Below are 13,105 nucleotides of genomic sequence, written 5' to 3' on the forward strand. Positions count from 1 at the left end.
TATTCTCTCTAGTCTATAATCTCTTTAGTCTCTCTAGTCTCTTTAGTCTCTCTCTATTATTTCAGTCTATCTATTGTCTCTAGTCTCTATAATCTCTCTAGTGTCTCTATTATCTCTGGTCTCTCTGGTATCTCTACTCTCTCTCTATTCTCTCTAGTCTCTATCTATTCTCTCTAGTCTCTTTCTATTTTCTCTTGACTCTTTTCTCTAGTCTCTCTCTAGTCTCTATCTATTCTCTCTAGTTTCTCTCTCTCTAGTCTCTCTCTAGTCTCTATCTATTCTCTCTAGTCTCTCTCTAGTCAATCTATTCTCTCTAGTCTCTCTCTAGTCTCCAACTATTCTCTCTAGTCTCTCTCTATTTTCTCTTGTCTCTTCTCTCTAGTCTCTCTCTCTGGTATCTCTGTTATCTATACTCTCTCTCTAGTCTCTCTCTAGTCTCTCTCTAGTCTCTATCTATTCTCTCTAGTCTCTTCTATTTTCTCTTGACTCTTCTCTCTAGTCTCTCTCTAGTCTCTATCTATTCTCTCTAGTTTCTCTCTCTCTAGTCTCTCTCTAGTCTCTATCTATTCTCTCTAGTCTCTCTCTAGTCAATCTATTCTCTCTAGTCTCTCTCTAGTCTCCAACTATTCTCTCTAGTCTCTCTCTATTTTCTCTTGTCTCTTCTCTCTAGTCTCTCTCTCTGGTATCTCTGTTATCTATACTCTCTCTCTTCCTGGGGTTTATTATGGATCCCCATTAGTTCCTGCCAAGGCAGCAGCTACTCTTCCTGGGGTTTATTATGGATCCCCAGTAGTTCCTGCCAAGGCAGCAGCTACTCTTCCTGTGGTTTATTATGGATCCCCATTAGTTCCTGCCAAGGCAGCAGCTACTCTTCCTGGTGTTTATTATGGATCCCCATTAGTTCCTGCCAAGGCAGCAGCTACTCTTCCTGGTGTTTATTATGGATCCCCATTAGTTCCTGCCAAGGCAGCAGCTACCCTTCCTGGTGTTTATTATGGATCCCCATTAGTTCCTGCCAAGGCAACAGCTACTCTTCCTGGGGTTTATTATGGATCCCCATTAGTTCCAGCCAAGGCAGCAGCTACTCTTCCTGGGGTTTATTATGGATCCTCATTAGTTCCTGCCAAGGCAGCAGCTACTCTTCCTGGGGTTTATTATGGAGCCCCATTAGTTCCTGCCAAGGCAGCAGCTACTCTTCCTGGGGTTTATTATGGATCCCCATTAGTTCCTGCCAAGGCAGCAGCTACTCTTCCTGGTGTTTATTATGGATCCCCATTAGTTCCTGCCAAGGCAGCAGCTACTCTTCCTGGGGTTTATTACGGATCCCCATTAGTTCCTGCCAAGGCAGCAGCTACCCTTCCTGTGGTCCAGCAAAATGAAGGCAGTTTATACAATTTTAAAAATATGACAATACATTTACAGACCGTATGCCCTCAGGCCACTACTCCACCACTACCACATATCTACAGTACTAAATCCATGTGTACGTGTGTGTGTATACATGTGTCTGTGCCTACGTCTGTGTTGCTTCACAGTCCCTGCTGTTCATAAGGTATTTGTATCTGTTTTATAAATCTGATTCTACTGCTGCATCAGTTACCTGATGTGGAATAGAGTTCCATGTAGTCATGCCTCTATGTAGTACTGTGCACCTCCCATAGTCTGTTCTGGACTTGGGGACTGTGAAGAGACCTCTGGTGACATGTCTTGTGTTGTATGCATGGGTGTCCGAGCTATGGGTCAGTAGTTCAAACAGACAGCTCTGTGCATTCAACATGTCAATACCTCTCATAAAAACAAGTAGTGATGAAGTCATTCTCTCTTCCACTTTCAGCCAGGAGAGATTGACATGCATATTATTAACATTAGCTCTCTGTGTTCATCCAAGGGCCAGCCGTGCTGCCCTGTTCTGAACCAAATTGCAAAAGTCCTTTCTTGTGACACCTGACCACACGACTGAACAGTAGTCCAGGTGTGACAAAACTAGGGCCTGTAGGACCTCCGGCCACAAAACCTGACCTATAGGGGAGGGTCTGGGTGGGCATCTGTCCACGGTGGCGGCTCTGGCTCTGGACGTGGTCCCCACCCCACCATAGTTAATCCCCGCTTCCGTGGCCTCCTCCTAATGGCTACCCTCCCTATTAACCCCACTGGATTAAGGGGCAGCACCGGACTAAGGGGCAGCACCGGACTGAGGGGCAGCACCGGACTGAGGGGCAGCACCGGACTGAGGGGCAGCACCGGACTGAGGGGCAGCACCAGACTGAGGGGCAGCACCGGACTGAGGGGCAGCACCGGACTGAGGGGCAGCACCGGACTGAGGGGGAATTCCGGCATCGCCGGCGTGACAGGTCGCTCTGGCAGCTCCTGGCTGACTGACGGCTCTGGCAGATCCTGGCTGACTGGCGGCTCTGGCAGATCCTGGCTGACTGACGGCTCTGGCAGATCTTGGCTGACTGACGGCTCTGGCAGATCCTGGCTGGCTGGCGGCTCTGGCAGATCCTGGCTGGCTGGCGGCTCTGGCAGATCCTGGCTGGCTGGCGGCTCTGGCAGCTCCTGGCTGGCGGGCGGCTCTGGCAGCTCCTGGCTGGCGAGCGGCTCTGGCAGCTCCTGGCTGGCGAGCGGCTCTGGCAGCTCCTGGCTGGCGAGCGGCTCCGGCAGCTCCTGGCTGGCGGGCGGCTCCGGCAGCTCCTGTCTGGCGGGCGGCTCCGGCAGCTCCTGGCTGGCGGGCGGCTCCGGCAGCTCCTGGCTGGCGGGCGGCTCTGGCAGCTCCTGGCTGGCGGGCGGCTCTGGCAGCTCCTGTCTGGCGGGCGGCTCTGGCAGCTCCTGTCTGGCGGGCGGCTCTGGCAGCTCCTGTCTGGCGGGCGGCTCTGGCAGCTCCTCTCTGGCGGGCGGCTCTGGCAGCTCCTGTCTGGCGGGCGGCTCTGGCAGCTCCTGTCTGGCGGGCGGCTCTGGCGGCTCCTGACTGACGGACAGCTCTAGCGGCTCCTGACTGACGGACGGCTCTGAAGGCTCCTAACAGACGGGAGGCTCAGACGGCGCTGGACAGACAGACAGCTCAGACGGCGTTGGGCAGACGGGCAGTGCAGGCGGTGCTGGGCAGACGGAAAGTGCAGGCGACGCTGGGCAGACAGGCACACCTGTAGGAAGGAGACGGAGAGACAGCCTGGTGCGTGGAGCTGCCACAGGACCCACCGGGCCGGAGAGACCTACAGGAGGCTTGGTGTTAAGAGGAGGCACCTGAAGGACCGGGCTGTGGGGGAGCACTGGAGCTCTGGTGCGCAGCCTTGGCACCACTCCCTCAGGCTGGAATACTACTCCAGCCCGGACCCTCCAGAGTGCAGGCACAGGTTGAACCGGGCTGTGGATGAGCACTGGAGATCTAGTGCCTACTACGCGCACTTCTCCCTTAGGCTCCACTCCCACATTTGCCCGGTACGAGCGGAGTGTAGGCATAGGACGTACTGCACCCTCCCAGCGCCCCGGAGACACAGCACGCAGAGCCGGCGCAGGATACCCTGGACCGAAACTGCGTACCGGAGACCAGACGCGCTGAGCAGGCACGATACGCCCCGGCTGGATGCCCACACTCACATAACACTTCGGGGGGCTGCCCTATAGCGCACCGGGCTATGGGCACGCACTGGTGACACCGTGCGCTTAACCGCATAACACGGTGCCTGACCAGTAATGCGCTGCTTATGATAAGCACGAGGAGTGAGCTCAGGTCTGCTACCTGGCTTAGCCACACTCCTCTTTAGCCCCCCCCCCCCCCCCTCCCCCCCAAAAATAATTCTGGGGCTGCCTCTCGTACCTGTCGCGCTGCCGTGCTGCCTCCTCATATCGCCGCCGCTCAGATTTCGCTCCCTCCAGCTCAGCTTTGGGGCGGCGATATTCCCCAGCCTGTGCCCAGGGTCCTTCTCCGTTTAAAATCTCCTCCCATGTCCAGGAGTCCTGAGATTTCTGCCGCTGCTGCTGCTGCTGTTGCTGCCCGTTACCACGCTGCTCGGTCCATGGTTGGTGGGTGATTCTGTAACGCTCGTCCTCCTCCTCGTCTGAGGAGGAGCAAGGATTGGACCAAAATGCAGCGTGGTTTGAATACATAGTTATTGTTTATTTAACGAAGACGGAAAAACACTTAAACCAACTACAAAACAATAAACGAGGTGAACAGAGCTGAACTAGAGAACATATAAAAATGAATGCACGAAACGTAACAGTACCGTGTGGCGAACAAACACAGACACAGCAACAATCACCCACAAACAAACAGTGAGAACAGCCTACCTTAATATGGTTCTCAATCAGAGGAAACGTAAAACACCTGCCCCTGATTGAGAACGATATCAGGCTAGTTGAATGAACCCAACATAGAAACACATGGGTGGGCAGCTCCTGACTGGGGGGCGGCTCTGGCAGCCTCTGACTGGCGGGCGGCTCTGGCAGCCTCTGACTGGCGGGCGGCTCTGGCAGCTCCTGACTGGCGGGCGGCTCTGGCGGCTCCTGTCTGACGGACGGCTCTGGCGGCTCCTGACTGACAGACGGCTCTGACGGATCGGGACAGACGGGCGGCTCTGACGGCTCGGGACAGACGGACGGCTCAGATGGTGCTGGGCAGGCAGGCAGCTCAGAGGGCGCTGGGCAGACGGACAGCTCAGATGGCGCTGGGCAGGCGGACAGCTCAGATGGCGCTGGGCAGACGGACAGCTCAGATGGCGCTGGGCAGACGGACAGCTCAGATGGCGCTGGGCAGACGGACAGCTCAGATGGCGCTGGGCAGACGGACAGCTCAGATGGCGCTGGGCAGACGGACAGCTCAGATGGCGCTGGGCAGATGGACAGCTCAGATGGCGCTGGGCAGACGGACAGCTCAGATGGCGCTGGGCAGACGGACAGCTCAGATGGCGCTGGGCAGACGGACAGCTCAGATGGCGCTGGGCAGACGGACAGCTCAGATGGCGCTGGGCAGACGGACAGCTCAGATGGCACTGGGCAGACGGACAGCTCAGATGGCGCTGGGCAGACGGACAGCTCAGATAGCGCTGGGCAGACGGACAGCTCAGATGGCGCTGGGCAGACGGGCAGCTCAGATGACGCTGGGCAGATGGACAGCTCAGATGACGCTGGGCAGATGGACAGCTCAGATGGCGCTGGGCAGATGGGCAGCTCAGATGACGCTGGGCAGACGGACAGCTCAGATAGCGCTGGGCAGACAGACAGCGCAGACGGCACTGGGCAGACAGACAGCGCAGACGGCACTGGGCAGACGGCCGACTCTGGCCGGCTGAGGCGCACAGTAAGCCTCAGTAGGCCTACCTCAAGGCTAGTGCGGGGAGCAGCAACAGGGCGCACAGGGTTCTGGAGACGCACAGGAGGCTTGGTGCGTGGTGCTGGAACTGGTGGTACTGGGCTGGGGCGGGAAGGTGGCGCCGGATATACCGGACAGTGCAGGCGTACTGGCTCCCTTGAGCACCGAGCCTGCCCAACCTTACCTGGTTGAATGCTCCCTGTAGCCCGACCAGTGCGGGGGGGTGGAATAACCCGCACTGGGCTGTGTTGGCGAACCGGGGACACCATGCGTAAGGCTGGTGCCATGTATGCCGGCCCGAGGAGACGTACTGGAGGCCAGATACGTTGAGCCGGCTTCATGGCACCTGGCTCGATGCTCAATCTAGCCCGGCCGATACGAGGAGCTTGAATGTACCGCACCGGGCTAAGCACACGTACAGGAGACACCGTGCGCTCTTCCGCATAACACGGTGTCTGCCCGTACTATCACTCTCCATGGTAAGCATGGGGAGTTGGCGCAGGTCTCCTACCTGACTTCGTCACACTCCCTCTTAGCCACCCCCCAATACATTTTTGGGGCTGACTCTCAGGCTTCCAGCCTCGCTTCCGTGCTGCCTCCTCATACCGCCGCCTCTCGGCTTTAGCTGCCTCCAGCTCTTCACGAGGGCGGCGATATTCTCCCGGTTGTGCCCAGGGTCCTCCGCTGTCCAGAATTTCCTCCCAAGTCCATAAGTCCTGCGATCGCTGCTCCTGCTGCTGCTGCCGCTTACCACGCTGCTAGGTCCGAGTGTGGTGAGTAATTCTGTCATGATCGTCTTCGGGTGAAAGAGAGGACCAAGGCGCAGCGTGATATAAATACATTATGTAATTATTTAAGAAAGACGAAGAACACTAACACAAACTAAACAAAACAACAAACCGACGATCGTGAAGCTATACAAAACAAATAAGTGCAGACACATGCAACTTACACATAGACAATTACCCACAACCTACCTAATGACTATGGCTGCCTAAATATGGCTCCCAATCAGAGACAACGATAGACAGCTGTCTCTAATTGAGAACCAATCCAGGCAACCATAGACTTACATAAACACCTATACTGAACACAACCCCATGAACTCTACAAAACCCCCTAGACAATACACACACCCTAGACGAGACAAAAACACACATACATCCCCCATGTCATACCCTGACCTAACTAAAATAATAAAGAAAACAAAGAATACTAAGGGCAGGGCGTGACACATTCGGAATTGTGGATGAAAAGCGTGCCCAAATTAACCTGCCTGCTACTCAGCCATAAGAGCTAGAATATGCATATAATTAGTAGATTTGGATAGAAAACACTCTGAAGTTTCTAAAACTGTTTGAATGATGGCTGTGAGTATAACAGAACTCATATGGCAGGCAAAAACCTGAGAAGAAATCCAACCAGGAAGTGGGAAATCTGAGGTTTGTAGTTTTTCAACTCTTATGAAAGCTACCTATGCGGTAGAAACATAGTGAAAATATGCGGTTGAGTCTTTGGCTATTGTGGTTAGCTAATATAAATACATATTGTGTTTTCGTGTAAAACATTTTAAAAATCGGAAATGATGGCTGGATTCACAAGATGTTTATCTTTCATTTGCTGTATTGGACTTGTGATTTCATGAAAATTATATTATATGATATCCCTGTCCCGTTAGGCTAGGCTATGCTAGTCAGCTATTTTGATGAGGAGGATCCCGGATCCGGGATGGGTATCACTGAATGCTTACAAGAAATCCTGCTCTGCCCTGCGACGAACCAGGGATTCTTCTGATGGCATTGAGGAATACAACACATCAGTCATTGGCTTCATCAATAAGTGTATCGATGACGTCGTCCCCACAGTGCCTGTACGTACATACCCCAACCAGAAGCCATGGATTACAGGCAACATCCACACTGAGCTAAAGGCTAGAGCTGTCGCTTTCAAGGAGCGGGACTCTAACCCGGAAGCTTATAAGAAATCCCGCTATGCCCTGTGACTAACCATCAAACAGGCAAAGCGTCAATACAGGGCTAAGATTGAATCGTACTCAACCAGCTCCGACGCTCGTCTTATGTGGCAGGGCTTGCAAACTATTACAGACTACAAAGGGAAGCACAGCCGCAAGCTGCCCAGTGACATGAGCCTACCAGACGAGCTAAATCACTTATATACTCGCTTCGAGTCAAGCAACACTGAGGCATGCATGAGAGCATCAGCTGTTCCGGACGACTGTGTGATCATGCTCTCTGTAGCCAACGTGAATAAGACCTTTGAACAGGTCAACATTCACAAGGCTGCGAGGCCAGATGGATTACCAGGACGTGTGCTCCGGGCATGTGCTGACGAACTGGCAGGTGTCTTCACTGACATTTTCAACATGTCCCTGATTGAGTTTGTAATACCAACATGTTTCAAGCAGACCACCATAGTCCCTGTTTCCAAGAACACAAAGGTAACCTGCCTAAATGACTTACGTCCGTAGCCATGAAGTGCTTTAAAAGGTTGGTAATGGCTCACATCAACACCATTATCCCAGAAACCCACTCCAATTTGCAATTTCCAACAGATCCACAGATGATGCAATCTTTATTGCACTCCAAACTGCCCTTTCCCACCTGGACAAAAGGAAAACTTATGTGAGAATGTTATTCATTGACTACAGCCCAGCGTTCAACACCATGGTACCCTCAAAGCTGACAGTGTGGTGCAAGGACAACAACCTCTCCCTCAATGTGATCAAGACAAAGGAGATGATTGTGGACTACAGGAAAAGGAGGACCGAGCACGCCCCCATTCTCATGGACGGGGCTGTAGTGGAGCAGGTTGAGAGCTTCAAGTTCCTTGGTGTCCACATCAACAACAAACTAACATGGTCCAAGCACACCAAGACAGTCGTGAATAGGGCAAAACCTATTCCCCCTCAGGAAACTAAAAAGATTTGGCATGAGTCCTCAGATCCTCAAAAGGTTCTACAGCTGCAACATCGAGAGCATCCTGACTGGTTGCATCACTGCCTGGTACGGCAATTGCTCGGCCTCTGACCGCAAGGCACTACAGAGGGTAATGTGTGCAGCCCAGTACGTCACTGGGGCTAAGCTGCCTGCCATCCAGGACCTCTACACCAGGCGGTGTTAGAGGAAGGCCCTAAAAATTGCCAAAGACCCCAGCCACCCCAGTCATTGACTGTTCTCTCTACTACCGCATGGCAAGCAGTACCGGAATGCCAAGTCTTGGACAAAAAGGCTTCTCAACAGTTTTACCCCCAAGCCATAAGACTCCTGAACAGGTAATCAAATGGCTACCCGGACTATTTGCATTGTGTGCCCCCCCCAAACCCTCTATTTACGCTGCTGCTACTCTCTGTTTATCATATATGCATAGTCACTTTAACTATACATTCATGTACATACTACCTCAATCAACTTGATTAACCGCGGTCTGTATGTAGCCTCGCTACTGTGTATAGCCTCGCTACTGTATAGAGCCTCGCTACTGTGTATAGCCTCGCTACTGTATAGAGCCTCGCTACTGTATATAGCCTCGCTACTGTATATAGCCTCGCTACTGTATATAGCCTCTCTACTGTATATAGCCTCGCTACTGTATATAGCCTCGCTACTGTATATAGCCTCGCTACTGTATATAGCCTCTCTACTGTATATAGCCTCTCTCCTGTATATAGCCTCTCTACTGTATATAGCCTCTCTACTGTATATAGCCTCTCTCCTGTATATAGCCTCTCTACTGTATATAGCCTCTCTCCTGTATATAGCCTCTCTACTGTATATAGCCTCTCTACTGTATATAGCCTCGTTACTGTATATAGCCTGTCTTTTTACTGTTGTTTTATTTCTTTACCTACCTATTGTTCACCTAACACCTTTTTGCACTATTGGTTAGAGCCTGTAAGTAAGCATTTCACTGTAAGGTTTACACCTGTTGTACTCGGCGCACGTGACAAATAAACGTTGATTTGATAGTCTCTCTCTAATCTCTCTCATCTCCTTCTATCCCCTCTAGTCTCTCTCTATTCTCTCTAGTCTCTCTCTATTCTCTCTAGTCTCTCTAGTCTCTCTCTATTCTCTCTAGTCTCTCTATTATCTATCTCTAGTCTCTCTAGTCTCTCTCTAGTCTCTCTCTATTATCTCTAGTCTCTCTAGACCAGGGCTTTCAACCCTATTCCGGGAGAGACACCCTCTGGAAGGGTAGCTTTCCAAGAGCAGAGTTAGGGTTAAAACCTACAGGAGGGTAGCTTTCCAAGAGCAGAGTTAGAGTTGAAACCTACAGGAGGGTAGCTTTCCAAGAGCAGAGTTAGAGTTAAAACCTACAGGAGGGTATCTCTCCAGGAACAAGGTTAGAGAGCCCTGGTCAAACTCTCAGGCAAGGTCCTAGGACTAGATAGGATGACAACACCCTTCTCTCCAGAGATCTTTGTTCTAGTCGGTCTGGTTGGAGTGTGGAGGCTCTGTGTGGAGGTTCAGAGACATGGGGCAGCAGGTCGGTCTGGTTGGTTCTGTGTGGAGGCTCAGAGACATGGGGCAGCAGGTCGGTCTGGTTGGTTCTGTGTGGAGGCTCAGAGACATGGGGCAGCAGGTCGGTCTGGTTGGAGTGTGGAGGTTCTGTGTGGAGGCTCAGAGACATGGGGCAGCAGGTCGGTCTGGTTGGAGTGTGGAGGCTCAGAGACATGGGGCAGCAGGTCGGTCTGGTTGGAGTGTGGAGGCTCAGAGACATGGGGCAGCAGGTCGGTCTGGTTGGTTCTGTGTGGAGGCTCAGAGACATGGGGCAGCAGGTCGGTCTGGTTGGAGTGTGGAGGCTCAGAGACATGGGGCAGCAGGTCGGTCTGGTTGGTTCTGTGTGGAGGCTCAGAGACATGGGGCAGCAGGTCGGTCTGGTTGGTTCTGTGTGGAGGCTCAGAGACATGGGGCAGCAGGTCGGTCTGGTTGGTTCTGTGTGGAGGCTCAGAGACATGGGGCAGCAGGTCGGTCTGGTTGGTGTGTGGAGGTTCAGAGACATGGGGCAGCAGGTCGGTCTGGTTGGAGTGTGGAGGCTCAGAGACATGGGGCAGCAGGTCGGTCTGGTTGGTTCTGTGTGGAGGCTCAGAGACATGGGGCAGCAGGTTGGTCTGGTTGGTTCTGTGTGGAGGCTCAGAGACATGGGGCAGCAGGTCGGTCTGGTTGGTTCTGTGTGGAGGCTCAGAGACATGGGGCAGCAGGTCGGTCTGGTTGGTGTGTGGAGGCTCAGAGACATGGGGCAGCAGGTTGGTCTGGTTGGTGTGTGGAGGCTCAGAGACATGGGGCAGCAGGTCGGTGTGGTTGGTTCTGTGTGGAGGTTTAGAGACATGGGGCAGCAGGTCGGTCTGGTTGGTGTGTGGAGGCTCAGAGACATGGGGCAGCAGGTCGGTGTGGTTGGTTCTGTGTGGAGGCTCAGAGACATGGGGCAGCAGGTCGGTCTGGTTGGTGTGTGGAGGTTCAGAGACATGGGGCAGCAGGTCGGTCTGGTTGGAGTGTGGAGGCTCAGAGACATTGGGCAGCAGGGTAGCCTAGTGGTTAGAGCGTTGGGCCAGTAACTGAAAGGCTGCTGGATCGAATCCCTGAGCTGACAAGGTACAAATCTGTGATTCTGCCCCTGAACAAGGCAGTTAACTCACTGTTCCCCGGTAGGCTGTAATTGTAAATAAACATTTGTTCTGAACTGACTTGCCTCGTTAAATAAAAAATAAATGATGTAAACACTAGAACCCTCTCCTCCCTAAACATCTTACCTGTATCATCAAGCAACCAAACTGACTGAGCTGTTGGACACAACTTCACCTTATCCTACGCTGGCTCACTATTTGCATAGTCATACTGTGTGTGTTTGTTTTTGGGTGTATAGGTGTGTATTTGCAGTATGCAAAATGTTTTGAAAGGAAATATCTCTCCTCTCTTCTCACTTCTTTGATGATGAACTAACTATACAGAGTGTGTGTGTGTGTGTGTGTTAGTGTGCGTGTGCACGTGTGTGTGTGCATGTGTACGTGTGTTTGTGTGTGTGTGTGTGTGTGTGTGTGTGTGTGTGTGTGTGTGTGTGTGTGTGTGTGTGTGTGTGTGTGTGTGTGTGTGTGTGTGTGTGTGTGTGTGCGGGCGTGCGGGCATGCGTGCGTGCGTTTGTGTGTGTGTGTGTGTGTGTGTTTGCATGTACGTGCCTGCGTGCGTGCGTGTGTGTGTGTGTGTGTGTATGTGTGTGTGCGTGTGTGTGTGTGTGTGTGTATGTGTGTGTGTGTGTGTGTGTGTGTGTGTGTGTGTGTGTGTGTGTGTGCGTGCGTACGAGTCAGCTAATGGGTAATGTTTAAAGCGAGTCAGCTAATGGGTAATGTTTAAAGCGAGTCAGCTAATGGGTAATGTTTAAAGCGAGTCAGCTAATGGGTAATGTTTAAAGCGAGTCAGCTAATGGGTAATGTTTAAAGCGAGTCAGCTAATGGGTAATGTTTAAAGCGAGTCAGCTAATGGGTAATGTTTAAAGCGAGTCAGCTAATGGGTAATGTTTAAAGCGAGTCAGCTAATGGGTAATGTTTAAAGCGAGTCAGCTAATGGGTAATGTTTAAAGCGAGTCAGCTAATGGGTAATGTTTAAAGCGAGTCAGCTAATGGGTAATGTTTAAAGCGAGTCAGCTAATGGGTAATGTTTAAAGCGAGTCAGCTAATGGGTAATGTTTAAAGCGAGTCAGCTAATGGGTAATGTTTAAAGCGAGTCAGCTAATGGGTAATGTTTAAAGCGAGTCAGCTAATGGGTAATGTTTAAAGCGAGTCAGCTAATGGGTAATGTTTAAAGCGAGTCAGCTAATGGGTAATGTTTAAAGCGAGTCAGCTAATGGGTAATGTTTAAAGCGAGTCAGCTAATGGGTAATGTTTAAAGCGAGTCAGCTAATGGGTAATGTTTAAAGCGAGTCAGCTAATGGGTAATGTTTAAAGCGAGTCAGCTAATGGGTAATGTTTAAAGCGAGTCAGCTAATGGGTAATGTTTAAAGCGAGTCAGCTAATGGGTAATGTTTAAAGCGAGTCAGCTAATGGGTAATGTTTAAAGCGAGTCAGCTAATGGGTAATGTTTAAAGCGAGTCAGCTAATGGGTAATGTTTAAAGCGAGTCAGCTAATGGGTAATGTTTAAAGCGAGTCAGCTAATGGGTAATGTTTAAAGCGAGTCAGCTAATGGGTAATGTTTAAAGCGAGTCAGCTAATGGGTAATGTTTAAAGCGAGTCAGCTAATGGGTAATGTTTAAAGCGAGTCAGCTAATGGGTAATGTTTAAAGCGAGTCAGCTAATGGGTAATGTTTAAAGCGAGTCAGCTAATGGGTAATGTTTAAAGCGAGTCAGCTAATGGGTAATGTTTAAAGCGAGTCAGCTAATGGGTAATGTTTAAAGCGAGTCAGCTAATGGGTAATGTTTAAAGCGAGTCAGCTAATGGGTAATGTTTAAAGCGAGTCAGCTAATGGGTAATGTTTAAAGCGAGTCAGCTAATGGGTAATGTTTAAAGCGAGTCAGCTAATGGGTAATGTTTAAAGCGAGTCAGCTAATGGGTAATGTTTAAAGCGAGTCAGCTAATGGGTAATGTTTAAAGCGAGTCAGCTAATGGGTAATGTTTAAAGCGAGTCAGCTAATGGGTAATGTTTAAAGCGAGTCAGCTAATGGGTAATGTTTAAAGCGAGTCAGCTAATGGGTAATGTTTAAAGCGAGTCAGCTAATGGGTAATGTTTAAAGCGAGTCAGCTAATGGGTAATGTTTAAAGCGAGTCAGCTAATGGGTAATGTTTAAAGCG

General features: G+C 51.1%; 1 protein-coding gene across 1 annotated transcript; it reads right to left on the reverse strand.

The window, feature by feature from the left end:
• Positions 1–9,887: 9,887 nt before the first annotated feature.
• On the reverse strand, positions 9,888–11,084 carry LOC129846147 (uncharacterized). The gene is made up of 2 exons (XM_055914101.1): positions 11,076–11,084; positions 9,888–10,808 (listed from the first exon to the last, which is right to left on the reverse strand). Exons 1-2 carry the CDS (start codon positions 11,082–11,084, stop codon positions 9,888–9,890), a joined length of 930 nt encoding a protein of 309 aa, XP_055770076.1.
• Positions 11,085–13,105: the final 2,021 nt, after the last annotated feature.

This window comes from Salvelinus fontinalis, unplaced genomic scaffold (genome assembly GCF_029448725.1).
Source record: "Salvelinus fontinalis isolate EN_2023a unplaced genomic scaffold, ASM2944872v1 scaffold_0459, whole genome shotgun sequence".
Taxonomy (NCBI): domain Eukaryota; kingdom Metazoa; phylum Chordata; class Actinopteri; order Salmoniformes; family Salmonidae; genus Salvelinus; species Salvelinus fontinalis.